Genomic DNA, 21,725 nt, shown 5'->3' with positions numbered 1-21,725 from the left:
ATAGAGGACTTAAATAAATAGTAAAATGATAGTTGTGCTCTCGCACGATAATTTGTCAGTTATTTCAAACAATTTTATAAAAACCATAGTTTTATGTTTGAACTCTGGGTTATTTCCCTTTGTAGGCATGTACTGAAATGCATGAATTTCATCTACTTGACAGCACTGCTTTAGTTGCCCCTAGTTTCTAGCTTTTGTGTCCATTCTCACTCAAAGAAAGTCACCAGTCTTTAACGTCAAAGGAAAAATAACGAAGTATAGTTTTGTTATGATCATTGTTATTTGTTTTACGTTTTTGTATGTTAGGTCGATTTTCGTCTTTTACGAATGGTTTCATGTCATTTATTTTGGGGCTTTTAACAGCCTGTTTTATGGTAAGGGTTTTGAAGACCGTTTGGTGACCTGAAGAAATTGAATTGTTCATTGTTTGAAATTCGGTGGATGGCTGTCTCAATCATATCACATCTCCTATTTTTATTGTGAGAGTATTGTAAGGTTTATTGGATTAGTCATGATTTTTATGGATTGTTTTTTATTTATTATTTATTATTTATTATTTAATTTTTTTTAAATTTTTTTTATTATTTTTTTTTCGGCATTGAACCTTTTCGTGTTTTCTTAGTAAAGTGACTATTTATAATATAATATATGAAGTCCATGCCGAAAAAAAAACTTTTTGGTAATATGATTTGACATCATTTGTAAATACTTTTATTTTCAACATTTTTGTGTGTTTATTAAGTAAAGCCATTTTTTCCTTTTATGTATTATGAATAAAGTAATGTTTGTAAATCAATTCCTCTGGGGCTCATTTTCTGATCAATGCTAAAAAAAACGATGTTCACTCATGAAATATTAACGGTTGATCTTTCTTTGGAGTTAATTATACTTAAATTATGCGTGCAGTTTTCATAGTGTCTACTGTCAAATGTGATTCACCATTATTTTTATCTGTGTAAACAATAGTTTCAAGTGACCCTCACCAGCTTATTTTCTTTTATTAGGTATAGTACTTATAGTTTAGTACCCCGTCTTGTGATGCTTTTTATATTTTTCGTTTTATCATTATAAATATTATCTTTCATCTCAACCTTCGGAAAACTATTCATAGTAATAAAACTGTGATTATCATCTATTATAATCGTGTGTGTGAATTTGTAAGGTCTATTTTGACTAGTATGGTCAGTAAACTTATTTTGTCTCCCCGGGACAAACACGATGTTATCATTGTGGTATGAAGAAGAATAAATATGTCGCCCTTTAATCCAATATCTTAACACATTACATACATTTATACATGTATTTTGGATAAACATTTTCAACCTACTGGTAAGTCTTTTACCTTACGAACTATAAAGTCTTGTTTAAAAAAGTGATTAGAATTTCGTGGTAAGTAGTTTCAGTTAGAAGAGAAAAAAACAATATATCTGTTATGCCTTTTCTCTGCGATGTAATACTTTGCACGTTGCTTTTTTCGATTATCTGAATCGATTAAACCCTACTTGTAAAAATCAGGAACTTGCACTTTAAGTTCATTTAATTTGATTGTATTACCTTTTAATTTCATGTTCGAATCATGAAAAACATGTGTATAATCTTTAATGGTTTTATTGTTTGTTTGTTGGGGTTTAACGTCCGAGCAGCAATATTTCAGCTATATTCAGACGATGAACATGAAATGGATGATAAAATGAACATGAAATGAAAAAAAAAGGATTGGTCACAAGGATAATAGGGTCGACAAATTTTGATTGCCACTGAAAAAAGGGGGATGGGTAAGGTCGGGCAATTTAGCCTCCTGTGGCGGAGCCCTATGGTTCCTACTCCGGGAGAATACCACAGTGCGAGGAACGTGGCATCTTTCCAAACACGGTGCACCACTATGGTTTGCGGTCAGGTTTTCCGTATTATAGCCTTACAACCCCTGCATGTAACACACCAGGGGTACCCCATTCCACCACCTGGGGCACACATCCCAGTTGCTCTGTGGGCAGAGCGCCCTAGCCCCCGGCTAAGGTTCTGAGCACTATTTAGTCGCCTTTTACGACAAGCTTAGCGCTGCTGCAGGCCTATTCTTTTAACACCCGGACCTGCACGGGGCCCGTGGCATCTTTCCGAACACGGTGCACCACTATGGTTTGCGGTCAGGTTTTTCGTATTATAGCCTGACAAACCCAGCATGTAACACACCAGGGGTACCCCATTCCACCACCTGGGGCACACATCCCAGTTGCTCTGTGGGCAGAGCGCCTAACCCCCGGCTAGGTTTCTGAGCACTGTTTAGTCGCCTTATACGACAAGCTTAGCGCTGCTGCCGGCCTATTCTTTTAACATCCGGACCTGCACGGGGCTTTAATGGTTTTCATGGTTTTATGAGCATCAAATGACATAATACCAAAATAGACTAGATTTTTGTTCCCTCAAGTGTGTACAGCTGTGATCACTTTTAACCTCTCATCGAGTCTGTCAGGGTTAGCTGTCATAGAATAGTTTTAAATGTCAGGAACTGTCAAGGCCCATGGCAAACCTTGTCAGACTGTGTCATGTTTAGGACAAATTCTGTAATGGGTCGTGACATTCTCCGTCAGGAACTGTTCTAGGCAGAACAATTCTGTTTGACGTCATTCTGTTGAACCTGACTGTTTATGATACTACTCTTCTGAATTACGTCATTTATAACTGTTTTGAATCATTTCCATTTTTAATCGGACTTGGTTTTTTTTCTAAATCAGGTCACGCTGAAATGATTTAATGCTCTAATTTTCTGTTTTGAACAGTTTTCATTTTTCCTTGGACTCTCCGTTCTAAATGACCTTACGCAGAATAGTGTCATGAACTGTTCAGCGGTATGACGGTTTAGAACAGTTTATCGTATTTCTTTATCTTTCCGCAAAAAATGCACGTTAAAATATTGTGATTACCTATTAATCTCAAATCATTGACACTTTTTTAACAACAAAAGTTTCTCCACAACCGGTTTGTCCTGAAATTATTAAACAATGGCCGTGTAAATCAAAATTCATAGCGCTGATCTGGTCCTCGTCCACAATAGTAATTCTCTAGCGTTACCGTATACAGTTAAACACTAAGAAGTCTTCTTGGCGGTTTTTCTAATTCTAAAAATATCACTCTGACTACTTCCGTTCCTTGAGGTTTGAAACGACTGCTCGGTGGTTGAAAACGATAAAATGACGTGATTGTGTCGGATCATTGGCACTGGAATGTGGTTGTATTCAATTCAAAAGGATATTTTCAGTGTTCTCGGGCGGTAGTTATATAAGGCAATTGCTTTTGTAATATATAAATGATGGGATGTCCCATCGATATGGTAATGAAAATAATATGGTTGATGACGGAATTGCGAACCTTCTATGTCCTATATACCAGTCGACCCCAATATATCAGAAAACTTCATAAGAATAGTATGAGTACAATATTTGCTGTTGTAACACACGAGTTCGCATTTTTTCTTCTAAAAAAATTCTCGACCCAAGTGCCTGTGGTGGCTGGTACTTTTTAAAGTGTGGATATATTATTTCAAATTCTGTAAGTAATTTCTATAATGATGATGACATATACGAAGATGTCAAAAAATGCACAATAATTGGTTAAAACAATATGCCTAACTTGAATAAACCATTGAAAACAACATATACATGTAGGGAGTATTGATAACCTCGGGTAGGTTAAAATAAATGCTACCCATTCTATATACATGTGTAAAAACTCAACAAATTTCATGATATATGTCATTGCCTAGTTCGTACTTGATATCTGAGAAAAAATAATTTCATTTATTATCATACTCTGAATTAATTTGGTTACAACCTTCTTTTGATATTTAGTAATATTCATGTGTTTCCAAATTCCAAATTACCTACTTGACTGGCCCCGTGTGGGTTCGGGTGTCGAAATGATAGGCCCGCAGCAGCGCTAAGCTTGTCGTAAAAGGCGACTAAATAGTGCTAAGAACCCTAGACGGGGGCTAGGGTGCTCTGCCCACAGAGCAACTGGGTTGTGTGCCCTAGGTGGTGGAATGGGGTACCCCTGGCGTGTTACATGCTTGGGTTGTCAGGCTGTAATATGGAAAACCTGACTGCAAGCCATAGTGGTGCACCGTGTTGGGAAAGGTGCCACGTTCCTTTGCACGTTTAAGAGCCCTCTGTGGTATTCGATAGGAGTAGGAAGTAGGAACCTTTGCGCTCCGCCACAGGAGGCTAAATTGCCCATCTCTACCTATCCCTCCCTTTTTCTTGTGCCAATAAAATTTGACGTCCTGTTGTCCTTGTCTCCCATCCCTTTTTTCATTTCATGTTCATTTAATCATCCATTTCATGTTCATCGCCTGTATATAGCTGAAATATTGCTGCTCGGGCATTAAACCCCAATAATCAATCAATCAACCCACTTGACTGTTACCAGAATTGAGTCAATTAGTGGCATGCTCTTATCAAAGGTTTGAGTACCTAGAACTATTACCTTTTCTGAATCATATATCTGGCCAAACCCTATAATTCCACCTAAAAGGTTCAGCATCCCAAATATTTCCTCCCAAATTTCTTTGACTAATTTACAGTGGACAAAAAAACGGAGTTTTCGTTTTCTTTACAAATGTGACACTTCTAGTTTGACCTATTAATTTTGTGCAACACTTCTTCAGTGTATATAACATTATGCAATATCTTCCATGGAAGTTGCTTGGCCTTTCCGTTACCAAAATTATCACGTAAATTTGCCCATATATATTTTCCCACTCAATATTTGTTTGAAAGTGGGTCTCCTATTTTAGTTTACAATTTAGTTTGAGAAATCATTGAATGACTATCATTTTCAGCTTTATATTTTTGGTTTCTATAATCTGTCCCTCCGAAGTGCGTTTTATTTATCTTAAACGGTAGCCTCTTTTCTGGCTCTGAGTTCATGTTAATATTATATGTCTTAAGTATATTAATATTGTCGGCTGTAAAAGCTGCTTCTATTTGGCTATATTGTGCTATCCAATTCCGTTTATCTTTTCGTTGATTAAAAATCGCGATTGACGGTTTGAAAGTGTTATTTTGTGTATTCTATATTCTTGATCCTTTTTATCCCGTTTTGGGGAAAAATGTCGAAAAGCAAGGCTTTCCCTCTGAACTTGAATTTTGAATTACCCATAATATTTTCATCTAGAATATCTGCTCAAGAGTTTTTGTTATACATTGGTTAATTAACAAAGACGCTTTTGTACAAGGAGATAAAAATACAAAATATTTCTAAATGAACGAATACACCGATTTTTACAGTATTGGTAAGTACATATTATACACCATTCTTGAACAGACGTATCCAGACGTATCATCGACCTTGGTTTCGAACAAAAGCAGATGGTTGAGTCGAGTTGCCCCTATTTTTGTCTGTAGTTCTAGTGAAAATTTAAAAAATGATGTCCGATTTCACACATATCTTTTCAAAGAAAATTTGAGCCTATGCAATTTTTTTATCAAGAATTTAGATAAAGCACATAGACTTAACTGTCATGTAAAATATTGTGTAGCAGGCTGAGATGGATCGATTTCCGTGACATTGTTTACAAATATGAAGCTTTCAAATAGGCTCTGCTCTTTCCTTTGTTCGACTTGTCTATTCCGATATCTGCATGATATTAAAAGATAAAAACAAGTTTACATATAAAGAAGCATATATGAAATATCAATTTTAGTGATTTTATACTTTTGAGGACCCCCAACATAAGTGTACTAAAAGTTTTACTGTAGAGTCATATTTCCTTGCTTATATTGTGCTATACCTGGCTGTATATGCATCAAATGTACTTCTGCATTTTACAAACCGAATACAGTGTACAAAGAAAGAACTCTGATTATACTAAATCATGTTGATTTTCAAATTTCATGGTTTATGAAACTGTCAAATTACCGCCTTTGGCAAAGACCTTTAAGAAATATCCCTTTGAGTCTGTTCAGTTTTCAAAATGAACAAGTCAGTCAGAATTGGAACGTCATATTAAAAGTATTATTTTGAATTTAAAATATGCATACATAGATATATGTACAAAGAGGTGTGAATGAGTATTAAAAGCATAACTTACTGAAACTGTGATTTATGTAATCTTACGCAAGCTGTTTGTCGGTCTGCATATTAATATCTTCTATTCATCTCATTTCATTTGAAAGTGACACTTTACTTATAAAATTTCTATTAGGAAATCATTAAGGTGAATAGCGTGCGTTGTAAGATATATACTAATATGAATCATAATGCATGCTCCGATTTCTCTATCAAACGTTAGCCACTATAGGTTTATCCTAATCACATTAAAGCTCTATTTCCAAATTATTACTATTTCTTTAAGAATGTGCATTTTGGTATGAATTTGACACAGATCTTGATGATCCATATTCAGTAAACGCAGTGGGATTACATATTTAGGAAGTTCAGGAGTTCAGAGGTACTGTTTGGGCTTTTAATGGTATGTTATAGGGACCTCTTTTTGTACACTTTTGGATTCGAATGAGGTAAGGTGGAAATACTACTTACGACTTTCATTATCTATCCAAGACAACCAAACTTAGCATCCGTAATTAATAGATACATGGTAGCACAGTAAGCACGTGCTTACAAATAAAACTGCTTTTTTTAATTTTTCATAACCACATATTGTTCCTTCCAGAACTTTTTCTGAAACGTGATAAAAAAATGAGTGCAGAATAAACATTTTGAGTGTGTAATTTTACTCCACATTTAATTCCCATAATTTTGGCGAGATCCGAGCCTAAATCAATTTAGCCACGAAAATAAGTCAAATGTCAATGTCCAGTCCTTAGACGACAAAAAATATTACACGGCAAAAAAATAATTATTTCTTTCTGACTAATAAATGTTATCCTTCACTGTTCATTGTGTTTTATTCAATAGTCCCGATTATGCCTTTGTTAGGGACTCTGTAAGCAATTGGGCTACTTTAAATTAATGTCATTTGAGGTGGACTGGCAAAGTATGTGTCTGAAATATCAAGAAACACAGATATATTGAAAAGCATTATGAAGACTATATGTGTGTGAGAAGCAGAATATCCCTTTGTGCGGTCATACCGAGGAATAAGGTCATAGATTTTCTATTAATTATTTTAATCACTGTCTCCTTATTTTATTGAAAATAAAATTTAAAAAAACACGCTAAACAAAACAAATTAAAAAAAAATTAAATCAAAGCTAGCTGTGATTTTATACCTCCCAGAGCTTGTTCTGTTTGGGGCAAAAGCTGTTATCAGAATGAAAAATTACGGCTGCATTAGTTGCAAAATGTGTTTTAAGCTCCTGATTGCGGCCCTCATATCTCCTGCTTTGAACTTGGCTACGCCACTGCAGGGTCACTGTAGTATCATATTATCAGCAATGTTTTGACCTCTCACAATAATGTTACATGAACTCCCTATTAGCATAACGGAACTTGAACTTCCAACTGAAAAATAATTGGTATAAAAATATAAAAAGAGGTTTCCTATTTTCAGAGAAGCTTTAATTTCAGGACAAAGTTACTAAGGGCCACATTTAATTAAATGCGATTTTTTTATCACAAGAAAACATTCATCCAGTTACGACGCTTACTCTCGAAATTTGTTTTAAAGAATGTTTTACGTCATACCCATGTAATAAGCAGTGATTATTCAAGCTGTGTTTACCAAAACATCGTCGGTCGGTTTTTCCCGACAGAATATCGGTCAGTTTTTCTTGTCTGATGTCGGCTAATTTCATAGCCTTTTTTGTGATTGCATCAATTTAAAATCGTAAAAGCACATTATTTTTTTTCTTGCTCGCTACAAAATATATTGATAAGGAAATTGTTTGTATATAGTAATCAATTGCTCTTTCTTTCTCAATTTCTATGTATTCGTATTGATTATCAAAGAATTAATATATTGGTATTGGTATAGGCATTGATTATGTAATTTGAGCACAACTTAAAATGTATGATAATGTCTAGCTACTTTATAAGGATCGACCATAAAGAAAACATGTCGCGACAATGTTTTGTGCTGAAGAACATTATTATTCACCAAAAATCTTTCCAAAAAAAAATCAACATATATTTCATGTATTAGTAGAAAAAGTGTTCTGTTTGATTAAAAAAACTTAAGATATGTTGTTTTTTTTTACTTATTTTGCAAAATAATTCCACCATCTTCACATAATGTGAGTATTAGAAAACATTGAAATTTTAACGTGCACGTAATATGAGACATATAACTTGAAACGAAATTTACAGGCCAATTTTACACTTATAGTGTGTGTTAAGCGCTGTCATAGTCCTACTTTTTCTGTGCCTTCATTGTTTTGGAGGTTAAAATATTTTTATAATTCATATTTTTTTCATCTTTAACAGTTTTTACTGTTTTTGAATGGTGAAATCATTTGCTTTAACTTACCCTTTACTGTAGTTTTTAAATCGCTTTTAACACTAGTTCTTAATTAATTTAATCGTGTGTGCCTACGTCTGTGTTTGTAAATACCATGTGCACACCATTTGTGTTTTTAAGCTGAAAAGACCCCAAAATAGATGAATAAATGAAGTGAAACTATTCATAAAAGACGAAAATCGACCTTAACGAAAAAAACGTAAAACGAATAACAATGAACAAAAAAATCCACGACAACCACTGGACTACAGGTTCCTAGCTTGGGACAGGTACATAAAGTATGTGGCGGGTTAAACATGTTTATGAGCTCTCAACCCTCCCCCTAACCTGGGACAATATAGGAAAACTACAACAATAGAAACGAACTATAAAAATCTGTATGCTTTGGGAGATCGATACAGAATAAAATCTCTTTAACAAATAGGACAAAAGATAACAAGCTGTATCTGCCTCGAAAGAGTACTCGATCTTATGTAAGCTAGTTCAAAATCTAAAAGCAACTGATAAGCACACCTTGTTCCCTCAAGCAAAAGTACGTCCAAAATGATTTAGTGAAAATAGGTCATAAAATGTCTAAGTAAAACAAGGACTTTTTGCAAATGCCAAGATAACAAGCAATGACGTTCACATGGCACATTAACGTTATATTTATAGCATAGTATTCCGAGTTAGACAAATAAACTTTCGAACGCGCAGCGTGAGAAGTTTATTTGGCTAACGAGGAAGGCGTTGCTATAAATGATTTGTAACATGAATGACACGCCCATGACAGTCCGTGCAGAAAAAAATAACGTTTGGCGGGAAAATCTAATAACCCGCACAGTAGGCAGTATGGCAGACGCATTCTCTCTACCAGATTGGCTTGACATTGAAAATGTAGAAAGCGATGATTTGGTTCTCTCTCAGGTGTGTATTTTTTAATTGAATTAGACTGATTTACGCTAATTGTCTTTTTGAAGGCTTTTAAACACAACTATTCGGGGCATGGACCCCCTTTTTTGGCCCAAATGTAAAAAAAATCTATTTATTTTTCCATATTTACAATTTTCTACAATATGTAGGCATATAACAAGTCTCAAAACTCCATAACCAGTCGATTACAATACCTTTTCTACTATCCACACGATCCGCAAGTGAAAAGATTTTATTGTTTTACCTTGGGACCCAAAAAGGGGGGTCCATGCCCAAAATACCTGTGCTTTTGATCGGAAATCGGTAAAATTTTCAAATTGCAACTTCAACTTTCACTAACTTTTAGCTCTGTATTTGAGCAAAATTTCATTTCGATACATTATGTTCAACTTGGGGGTTGTTTTTTTTTTGCTAATATGTTTCAAAAGTAAAGAAATGTGTATTTTTTCGGTTCTATCTTTAAATTAATGAGTAGACATTATATTTTTTGTTCTCTGTCTGGCAAAGAAAACCTGCAGAGATTTAATGATTTGTATTTTATTATATGAAACCTAATAAAATTGACATTTGTATGTATGCTTTTTTGTAGGCGTAATCTTTTCCCAAAGAGGCGGAGCTTACCTATGCAATATTGGTTTTAGTGTTTTGGTTATTTCATGGCTGTTTCCTCATTGCATTATATAGGCCTATGTGACCTTTCATGCAATATTATTTGCTGGCTTCAATTTAGAGCATACATTTTGGTACATGCTTGTCGTCTCTATGTTATTCCATAAAAAGAACAAAGGAAAAAAGAAGATTCATGTTACAAATGGGATTTTTTAAACTTGAACTTTGTGAAGGAACTGTTAAACGCCAATGGTATCATGGAATAGAGTACCTTTGTAAAGACTGTCTGTATGTTAACCAACTGTCTGTTCTCTACTTTTGGAGTATACCAAATAGAAAAATAGAACAAGGACGGAAACTAGTCATCGCGGTCCTTCCCTATGAATATGATACCTCTTGATATTATCAAAGATAAAGTTTGGGACACAGGGTTTGTTTTTTTTTTCTGTTTTATTTTATTTTTTCTTGATCCTAAGTGATTTTGGAATTTTTGTTAGATGTAAAATATTAATATCCGTGCATGGTTAAGCTGTGATTGTTTTCTTATTGTATTCTCAGAGACAGACATGGCGACAATATCTGGTAGTAGTGATTTCTTCAGGACGTTTTCTTTGTTTGATCAGCCCTGAGAAGCTATGTGGCTACAAATACATTTTTAAATACATTTTGTACTTGTAGCGATGTAAGAAAGTTCTCACACTTAATGAAATTTGATAGTTTTTCTTCATTTATCTGTGAAAGATCGGTTCATTTTTTGTACTGTACTTCAAGCACTTAAGTCTTGAGATAAGATTCGAATCACAAAACTCTCCATAAATTGTTTTTGTTTAATCGTCATAAATGTTCTCTCCCTTGTAGTGAGATATGGTAATGTATCTAACAGTAGAACATTCAATTAATGTAGAAACTCATCTATCATAAGCATAAGTCGTGTTCCAGCGCCAACGTCACTCGCTAAAGTGAGAAAAACAAACAAAAAACAGAATAAAAACAGTGCAAATCACCTGTTAACCGTGCCAGGTGGAACGAGTCGAATAAAAGCTATCATACAAGGTTATTATTGGAGGTGTTGGGTGATTATTGTTCTTATGTAACAATAGAAAATGAAGGAGAAAAAATGTAGTACGAATAATAGTAAGTTAATTTAGACTTTGTTTCTCTCTCACCTGAAGAGGACAAAACAACGTGTTATTGAGAGTGTGTTTACCGATAGAAACCGATATAAACGGGTAAAAATGTACTATCTTTTAGAAAAATGTTTGTAAAAAGAGACGTCACTTTTTTAAATATGAAGACTACCTTAATTCAATAAGTATATAAGTTATTATGACTTATAAGTACTTAGTTCATAGGTTCTTTCTATAGAAACTATCTCTTCCTTCATTGAGGAAATCGTTCATACAGGTAAGATTGAATAAGTTCGGTGACTAACTAATGAAATTTCAATACAGATCTTTACATCACAATCCACATTCGTTCTTGTCACAATTTGGTACAGTTTATTGAATATGTTTTCTTTGCTAATAACAAATTTTCTGATTTACACTCCTTAAGGAGCAAGTAATTTTACCTTTGAAGATATTCATTTCATTCAATTTACTTTCGTTTAAATATTTATTATAAATCTTAATAAAGAACTAACATTTTATTTGTGCTGTATCATGGAATCCGCCTTAATGTTGATTTATTTTTTAGATTTTCCATAGTACATAGTCCATAGTTCTTTCTCAAAATCTGTTTTTGTGGCTAATTTACCCTATAAATGATATATCAGTTGATTCATACTAGGGGTTGTACGTTTTTATTTATGGTGTTAACCTTTAGCTGTCCTTGCCTTCTGTGCCAGTCCAGACTTAAAACTCCTAGGAAGCCTAACTAGGGATATGCTACATGACTGAAATCATCACTATAGAAGTTCTATGGTCATCATGAACTCGTGGATCGTTACGGTGTATCCATCTGTACCATGAAAACTGATTTGTTCGACGTGTCATACTTTTCCTTTCCTCTTTCGTCTATCCAGGACGACATTTTATGAACAACTCGGTGGATGTTTCTGGAAAAGCAGAGTACGCTTACCCTACCGGTGCACTTGGTCCATGCTCCCAATTTTTAATGAAGTCCGAGTTACTCATTTACTTTTGTTACTTTGTATGTATTATTTATGTTACTTTATATTCTTTGTTGTGTTTGTCAGTTTCCCATGTCTGGTCTTTGTCCCTGGATTCCATTCTTTTGATTTCCGCTAAAATCATGGTTCCCTTGATTACTTTTTTAATGCAATCTGAATAACGTAACAAACAACACACAATTTCTGTTTATAGTCTACCAAACATTGTCATGAAGTTTGTAAAAAATTTCCATATTCAGAATTTTTAATGTCTTACATTTTACACTTGAAAAAAAAATGAAACGACAAAAACTTGAAATATTTGCATGATACAATACCGTAAACATGAAACGTTTGGATTAGAATTGTTTAACAGTGTGAACATTGGTACTAACTGTGTAAACTAATGAAATCCTCATGTAATAGAGATTCCTGCTTGTTTTTATTTGTTTGTTCGTTCGTCAATGTTATTTTTTTTAACTTTGTTTCGTCTTGCATTGTGAATAAACTGCGTGTTCATCGTCAATTTATTGTAGCAATCTACCTGTTACCTTCCTTATGAGACCTAGACCACTGTTGTCATCAAGCCTTAAGGCTTCATTTTTCTTTTGAATAGTAGAACTATCCCTGACTTCTAAGCAGCACTCCGGACTGTGTATACCGTGGAAATATTAGGCATATATCTTGTCTATAGCATATCATAGCATTCGTTTTCCTGTACAAAAAGCGCTCTAATCTCAAGATACAATATTGATGATCTCAATGATATGAGGGTTTTAGAGATTGATGTTTTCAATATTAAGCGCTTGTCACTGTTATTTTACGTACTTTTCTATTCAGTGACAATATGAAGCTTTAGATGTTCTCGTAAATTATTCAAATGTTAAAACGTGATGATAACAAATTGGATAGAATGTCATTGAATGTCATTGAAGTAAGTTTAATTTAGATTTAAATGACTGATAAATTTATACTTTAAATATTGAAATTTCTTATTTAAAAAAACGAAAACGTCACAAATAAATAGGAAAATGAATTATCCATTACATTACCCAATCCTTGAAATCAAGTTTATTCAACTATTAAAATCAAAATATATACTCGTATTTTACATTTTACATGCATATACGTAGACATGTTGACTTGAAAATCTTGCAAACCTTTGTGAACACGTACTAGAAACGAACAAAAATATAACAAACAATTCAACAAAATATATTTACCATTAGTGCATTCGTCAATTCTTATGTTAACGTGCATTAAAACTTTAAATTGCATACTTAATGTATTTACTTTTTAATGGGTCAAAAATTAATGTGTATATTTAAAGTCACCCAGCCTCTTATTTTTACCACGAATTGAAAAATGAGAGGATTTATAAACGTACTTGTTTTCATTCAAATTTAAACTGGACGGCGATATCGGTCCGAATTATCTCTTCACGTTATAGATTGATTCATCGATTACATCTGTAACTTATTACATATGTATCAATGTTAAAAACAGAAGGACAGCAATTTTAAACATTTCTTTTTATTTCACATCTTTTTAGGCGGTTTTGAACGTTGGCATACTTTAAGTATGGAATCATTGAAGGATTTTAAGGATTGGATTTTGAAGAAGCGTTATTCTCCAGAGAGTAATGATACCAGAAATACTTTACATGCAGGTATAACACCAAATTCAATACCGGAATTTGTCATTCCCGGCTCAGTCGAGGCAATGCGGAGCGATAATACTGAGTGTTATGAAGGTGGCCCGTCGTACAGAATGAGTCAGAAACGAAATAGTATTGCAACGAGTAGTCCAAAGCACACTGGACACGTTCCATTACCTCGAACGCAATCTGATCAAATGTCTTTGAATGAAGATGTCAAATTCACGCTACTTTACAGAGATAAAACTCGATCTCTGGGGTATTTGGAAAGCCTTCCACGACAAACTAATGCCGATCCATTATCAAAAGCCGCAGTGTCTTTACCTCATTTTCGTAGCAAAACATCATACGGATTTACTACACTAAATCAGCCTCCTCATACTAAAAGGAAGGAGTCTTTGTTTCATTCAGGATGCAATGGTTTCATATCGAACGAAGATTTGACGAGATTGTTGGTCATTGAATCTCTGAAACAAAAGTGTAAGTCAAGTGAAAATTTTACTCATGTGTGCGTTGAAAACACATCTACACCGACTGTAGTTGTTTCAGCTCCGGCTTTAGCCGATAACAGTCTAAATCGTGAAACCGTTTGCACGAGCCATTTATCGCCACCAAAACCAAACTATCAAAGAAAACGAAAAGGAAAGACCGAACATTATTTCCGGCGTCGATCGTCTTTACTTGGTACTGATTGTTCGTCAGTTTCGTCGGAAGATTCAATAATCCACGAACTCGAATTTGAAGGACAATTAACTCCATCTCCTTCTGGATCTTTTCGACTTGAGGGTTCAACACCATCTTTTCAACTTGAGGAGAGTATACTCTCCCAAGTATCAACTGGACGTTGTCATGCTGAAAGTGGCGAGATTAAGTTTGCCTTCCAATTTCTTGCTGCATCAAAAATGTTTAAAGTAACAATAATTAGGGCTGAAAATTTAGGAGGTGTTAACAGGATAGACCCATGTATCAATTCTTACTGCAAAGTTTGTCTGACTCCGGGAAAATATCAAAGACAAACGAACATTGTAAAACAAAATAAAAACCCAATATATAATCAGGAACTTGCCTTTAATTCTCTTTCTTTAAAACAACTCCACTTAATGCTACTGGATATTAAAATATTTCACAAGGAACGTTATCAGAAACACCCAGAATACCTTGGTAAAATAAGTGTTAACTTGGAGAACTACGATTTAATGACTGAAAACAGAATGTGGAAAGAAATTGACAGTAAGAGAGAACGAGAGGTACGTTTATCTAATAGTCTAGGGGGTCATATTCATGCGATACTAAAACTAGGACGAGTTAACTATTCACAGTTTTCCAAAGAACTTAACCCATGCTGAATAGTTACAATATTAATTGCTAATAAATCTCATTATTATATAGATAGCAGTGATTTACTGACTGTTCCCAGGGTAAACAATTTCGATTATTCACACTGTGAAATAAATTGGGTAATTTCACTATCGCACTTTCTCCCGCCAAAACATCACTACACGAATATCAATCCGACGTTCACAAAATTAAATAGTACTCCAAATAAGAATGATGCAAAAATAGTTCAGATACTTTTTTTTCTTTTCCGACATACCAGAAGTGTAAATCTTTAACCAGAATGTTCGAAGTACGAGCGCCCCGTGTAGGCCCGGGTGACAAAAGAATAGGCCTGCAGCAGCGCTAAGCGTGTCGTAAAAGGCGACTAAACAGTGCTCAGAAATCTAGCCGGGGGCTAGGCGTTCTGCCCATGTGTACCCCTGGTAGTGGAATGGGGTACCCCTGGCGTGTTACGTGCTGGGGTTGTCAGACTATAATACGGAAAACCTGACCACAAACCATAGTGGTGCGCCGTGTTGGGAAAGATGCCACGTTCCTCACACGTTAAAGAACCCTTCTGTGGTATTCAAAGGAGTAGGAACCTTTGCGCTGCGCCACAGGAGGCTAAATTGTCCGACCCTACTCATCCTTTCCTTTTAACTTGCGGCAATCAAAATTTATCGACCTTGTGTCCCATCCCTTTTTCATTTCATCATCATTTCATGTTTATTTTATCATCCCTTTCATGTTCATCGCCTGAATATAGCTGAAATATTGCTGCTCGGGCGTTAAACCCCAACAATCAATCAATCAATCAAAGTAAGAGCACTTACTAAGTCTAAGTAATACCGATCTTATAAATTGGCGACAAGAAGTGTCAAGCAGCGCTATGAAGTGTCAAGAACTATCAAGATGTCTAGAAAAAATAGACAAGAAGATTTTTAAATATAACAATTTATTGAAAATAAAATTATTTATATGCCAAAGTTTCCCCTATGGTGACCCATGAATGAGGTGATTTGTCATTTCGTGAGTTTACCAATAAAAGTTAGAAAGGGGTCACGTGACACTTACAATTTATCTCTATCAAGTAGAAGTCTATTGTTATTACTCGTGGATATTTTTAACCCACCACCAGCCCTTTCTACCACCTTTTTCTTTGATCTGCTATGTTATTGTGTGTATTTATCATATATAAGAATTGCTGGGAGTTGCCGCTTTTAATGCCATCCTTTTTTGTTGAAAGGAGACTCTCCAAATTTTTAGGGGGTGTAATTTACTTATATCTGTTATATAGTGTCATGTTCACTATTTTCATACTACCAGTATATATATATATATATATATATATATATATAAAGGTCTGAGAAATTCCCAACGATGTTAGAACTGTCAAATTTGCGATGAAAATTTTTGGTCGCTCCCTCCGCGGGATTCGAACTCGTACCACTGTGACATCTACGCCTAGACCACTCGGCCAACTAAGCTATATAAAAATATAGCTTTCGCTGGCCGGGTCATTCCTCCTCGTAGGATTAATCTAGGGCTGTAACTTAGTACACGATGTATGGTAGTACGGGACAGTTCATTTAGGTGTTATGTAGGGTAGAGGATCAAGTTAATGATGCATGTCACAACAAATCAATATTATACAAACGTCTAAATATATGTATATTTCTGTGTTATTTTATACGTCATTACCAGTTTGTGTGAAAAGTCAAGATGAAGAAAAACGATCATTTCTTCCACTATCGTTTGTCAACAAAGGTATAGATGCAATTAATTTGGCTAACATCCTCCATCACAAAAACGTTACCAACAAAATTCCCCCATATTTCAAAGACAAATCCATACCAATTATTTCATATTCTTATACTTCACCCATCGCATCCAAAATTTTCAATTATAAAAGGCTATTGCAGAACCTCGAGATTGAGGACTTCAGGGCTAAACCACCTAACTGTTCTTGCAAAACCTCTCCATTCAAATATGGTCCTTCTGGTCACGTCGTTACGGGAGATTTAACCATTATCGAAAACGAATCTCTGCGTAATATCCTCTCTAGAGGTCCCAAGTACCGTGAAACACGCTCCATAAATTGGAATTATAACTTCAAAGTTCTTATGGATGCCGTCGAGGACTATGCACGAAAATGGATAAAACGAGAACAAGAAGACATTGATTCTCTGTCAGAGTGGTTAAAGGCCGTGAGGTCTTTAATTTTGAAACGAATGAAAGTTTTAAGTAGGTCAATGAGTGCCAAGGCTACATCAGTTTTCAAAGACCCCGATGTAGCAAAAACATTATCTACTATACATGACAAGTATGTCGTACCAACAGACAAAGCCCAAAACAACACTGTTTTTGTCTGCAAAACGTTTTATATCCAATGTTTATTATCAGAGGTAGACGTAGAAAATAACAGCAGTTATAAGACCTATACTGCTACCACTCTCTCCAAAGAAGAGATTGTGGAAAACCTAAATCTGTGCTATCCTCTTTTGGTCTCTCTACCAAGGACGATGATTGTGATTTACCGTCTATGTACTGGATTCCTAAACTTCACAAGAATCCATACCAACAACGTTTCATAGTTGGATCTGCAAAATGTACCACCAAACCTCTTTCAAAACTTTTAACTTCTATACTCACAACTGTCAAAGAGGGTCTGCAGTCCTACCACAACACTTGTTACTCACGTAGTGGTATTAATTCAATGTGGATCCTGAAAAATTCGAAAGATCTTTTGGAGATAATAAGTTCAAGACTATTATCTGAATATAATAGCATTAAAACCTATGATTTTTCAACACTGTATACTTCTATTCCCCATACTCAGTTAAAATCCCCACTTCAAATCATTATACATCGTTGTTTTTCCAAAAAAGATGGTACACCTAGATACAAATATATAGTTCTTGGTACAGATTCCTCATACTTTGTAAAAATAATTCCAAATTATCTTCCAAATATACAGAGGAAGATGTTTACAAAATGCTGGAATTTTTAATCGACAACATATTTGTCCAGTGTGGTGGACGTGTTTTTCAACAAACGGTCGGCATTCCAATGGGAACAAATTGTGCTCCTTCACTTACTGACCTATTCCTTCACTCTTATGAGGCCTACTTTATAGCTGATCTGATCAGAAAGAAAGAACATCGTTTGGCTAGATCCTTTAATCTCAGTTTCCGCTATATAGATGACGTATTATATTTAAACAATCCTAATTTCGGGGATTTGATACATCGCATCTACCCAAAAGAACTTGAGATAAAGGATACTACAGACACTGTGAAGTCAGCCTCATATCTTGACCTACACTTAGAAATCGATGGTAAAGGAAAACTATTGACCAAACTTTACGACAAACGTGATGACTTTTCATTCAGAATTGTCAACTTTCCTTTCATCTGTGGCAACATCCCTTCGGCTCCTGTGTATGGAGTGATCATATCACAACTCATACGTTATGCCACAGCTTGCCGAAACTACGCAGACTTTTTGTGTCGCGCTAGAACTCTAACGAATAGGCTTCTGGAACAGGATTATGTTACAAGATTGAAGTCATCACTATAGAAGTTTTATGGTCGTCATCATGAACTCGTGGATCGTTATGGTATATCCATCAGCACCATGAAAACTGATTTATTCAACGGGTCATAGTTTTCCTTTCCTCGTTTGTCTACCCCGGACTTGACTTTGTATGAGCAACTCGGCGGGTGTTTCTAGAAAAGCAGAGGACGCTTACCCTACCGGTGCACCTGGTCCATGCTCCTAGTTTTTAGTGAAGTCCGAGTTGCTCAGTCACTTTTGTTACTTTGTATGTATGATTTTAGTTACTTTATGTTCTTTTTTGTGTATGTCCCTGGAATACATTCTTTTGATTACCGCTATAGCCTTGGATCCCTTGATTACTCTTTAATAAATGACATTAACTGGAGACTGTTTTCCTTAATCATTAATTAAAAACCTAGTGGAGTAGCGTGTCTTACCATAGCTTAAAGAAATATGAACTTATCTCCTGGAACTTAGTACGTCAATATAAATATCTATATATTCAACTTCATCCTCTTGAAGGTTGCATCTGCCTCGTATTACAGTTAAAACCATACAACTTATATATGTACACGGTTAACTATTTTTAGGATCTTGGTTCTATTGGTGTGTCTCTTCTCTTTCAACCACGTGACTGTAATATATACGTGTTCATAAGGAGAGCACGAGATCTTCCGTGGCATCACACAGGTCCACCAGGTTTGTTATCATTTAACCTTACTACGATTATTTTCCTTTTTAATTTTCGTTATTTTCTGTTTTCTTTCCTAAAAGCAAAACAAACAGAACATAGCAAAAAATGTGATCGTGAAAACAAAAGCGCTTATCGAAATTCTATCCCACATAGCTCTTTTGATTTCAACGAACTTCACTTTAACACTTCAACATTGAACATAAATAAAATAAACTTCGAGGTAAATAATTACATGTCAAACCGTATTTATTTTTTCTCCACTTGCATTAATAAATGTCAGTTTACATACTTTTATTATTTTCAGATCCTTACGTAAAAATAGAATTACGACAGCCTGGCAGATCGGTATCTCGTAAACATACGAAGTTGGTTAAAAAATCTTCCAATCCAGACTTTGACGAACAATTTAAGTTTTCAATATCTCCTAAATTTGACGATATGGCGTACACCAATATTGTCATATCCCTTTACAATCACGAAAAATTAAAAAGTGACGAACTTATTGGTCAAATTAGACTTGGCGTTGATGGTTTACAGAAAACGGAAATTGAATTATGGGAAAAATGCATCAATACACCAGGCACGGAGGTATCTGATCGGGTATATCTGCAGAACCAAGACTTTATTTAAGTGTGTTAACAAAAGTACCTTCGGCGCCAAAACATTGAACAGTATTGTACACGTGCCATTATTACTGTACAAGTGCCTTACTTATGATGTACTTTAACTCTGAAAATACATGGTCGATAGAAAAAGGAAAGGATATGGGGAAACGCAACAAATGCACCAGCACATAACCTAAATATTAAATAGTAATTTGCTTTCTTAGATTACAAAATAGACTTGAAGTGTAAACACACCTTTGTGTAAGCTCTGAAAGAACCAAAAACAAAAGTAAGAAAATCCATGGTAACAGAACGAAAACACTTCTTCAAAATAAACTAAAAAGTAATATAACATATAACGACGCATTAGTGACCAACATCTCCTGCCTGTTGACAGGCGAATGTCAGCGGTTTTTTTTAGGCCTTATCCACTCCCTGTAAAGTAATGTCAAGAATGAATTGAAACAACAAATACACGATAAAATGCATTCAATAATACATTCAGTTCTTTGAATCTATATCTCAACATACAACACTAAGACAAATGAGATATCCTCTTAAAAACACCCGCAGTTACTGAAAACTACCTCAAGACATCGGTGCTTAGGGCATTTGCCTAAAGGGCGATATCGATCGAGGGCTGACAACATGGGTAATATTTGAAAAAAAATAAAAAACAAATATGTATTTAGCTGTTTATCACATATTTTTACACCATTACAGTCTGATATATTAGATCTCATGCCGTGATACCATAAATTTCCAGTGAAAACGTAAATGTCAAATAAACTGTGACATCGTCGTTAGTTTTGAAACGTTGGACTAAAATGGCACCAGTTAGTTCACGAGGTAATATTTACCGTCTTAGAAAGTTATTTCCCTCGGGGCAGATTACATACAAAAAAAACAGATTTTATTAACTATGCAAAACAGTGTTATTTCAATAAAATATATATGATAAAAAAAACATTTATTATATAGATAGCAGTGTATTATCGAATGTTCCCATTGTAATAAATTTCGATAATTCACACTGAAATAAATTAGATCGGTAATTCCACTCTCGAACTTTATCCCGCCAAACTTCGATCACAATTTTCATATCAATCCGCCATTCACAGAATTTAAAATTCATGTTGATAAATTTGAAGAAAATCGAGGTCGATTCTGAAAGCCAATGATAGGGCTAGTCTGGTGCGTGTAAGATCTAACAAGTATACATATTCAGTGATTGCAAGTGTACCTATATAACCAGGTGTTACCGAACATCGATATGTTCTCTTTTTTATTCACTTTTTTTTTTCAATCTTTCACGATGCACCGCTGCCACCATGTACATGAGTTTTCAGTCAGAGGGATAATCCAGTTGAATAACCCGGTGTTTCAATATAAGTGAACGGTGATATCGAAATCTTTACTTTTCAGAAAAGGTTCACTTGAAATTGTGATATCACACATTTTTGTCACAGAAAAAACGGTTGATCATAATTGATGAAATAAATTAATATTTTAATCCGATGTAAACCGAAAAAAGATGGTTTTGAATTATAAATAATACTAATCAAAATATATGACTTAACTCTCAAACTTGTATGTCAATGAATGGAGGTCCTGCCGGAAAGGTGGGTGCTCTTAAGTACTTTCAAGAAATCCCCCCGGAGTTATTCCTGCTTTCTGTGGTTGAATATGGAATGAAGGAATGTGGTAATGACAAACGATTTCATGGTTGAATAAGGTGATAAGTCGCCAAAATATTGCTAAATGGAATGACAAACTAGAGATCACTCGCAATTTGCGCAAACCTCTGCTCTATAATTCATATTCAGCCGCCCTGAATCTGTCGAGTGTTT

At 34.8% G+C, this 21,725-nt stretch overlaps 1 protein-coding gene across 4 annotated transcripts; it reads left to right on the top strand.

The window, feature by feature from the left end:
• Nucleotides 1-6,297: 6,297 nt before the first annotated feature.
• Nucleotides 6,298-21,151, top strand: LOC148622188 (synaptotagmin-C-like). 4 transcript variants are annotated; one of them, XM_088571829.1, is made up of 4 exons: nt 6,298-6,445; nt 13,597-14,948; nt 19,167-19,275; nt 19,575-21,151. In XM_088571829.1, the coding sequence occupies exons 2-4, from the start codon at nt 13,626-13,628 to the stop codon at nt 19,898-19,900; spliced, it is 1,758 nt and encodes a 585-aa protein (XP_088427955.1). In that variant the 5' UTR covers nt 6,298-6,445; nt 13,597-13,625; the 3' UTR covers nt 19,901-21,151. The 4 variants fall into 4 exon arrangements, with proteins under 4 accessions (XP_088427955.1, XP_088427954.1, XP_088427953.1 ...); XM_088571828.1 differs by having other exon boundaries at nt 6,307-6,466; XM_088571827.1 differs by having other exon boundaries at nt 6,307-6,512.
• The last annotated feature ends 574 nt before the right edge of the window (nt 21,152-21,725 follow it).

The sequence above is a fragment of the Perna viridis genome, chromosome 3 (genome assembly GCF_037379345.1).
Source record: "Perna viridis isolate PV_CMFRI_1.1 ecotype Kerala chromosome 3, ASM3737934v1, whole genome shotgun sequence".
NCBI classification, from domain to species: Eukaryota; Metazoa; Mollusca; class Bivalvia; order Mytilida; family Mytilidae; genus Perna; species Perna viridis.
Note: the sequence above shows the minus strand (reverse complement) of the source record. Positions and strands in the feature narration are given on the sequence as shown.

Excerpts from the sequence above, each read along its gene's own strand:
- LOC148622188 (XM_088571829.1), top strand. The coding sequence starts at position 13,626 with ATGGAATCATTGAAGGATTTTAAGGATTGGATTTTGAAGAAGCGTTAT. Across the intron at positions 14,949-19,166 it reads ACAGTAAGAGAGAACGAGAG|GATCTTGGTTCTATTGGTGT; the intron begins GTACGTTTATCT and ends AACTATTTTTAG. Across the intron at positions 19,276-19,574 it reads GCATCACACAGGTCCACCAG|ATCCTTACGTAAAAATAGAA; the intron begins GTTTGTTATCAT and ends TATTATTTTCAG.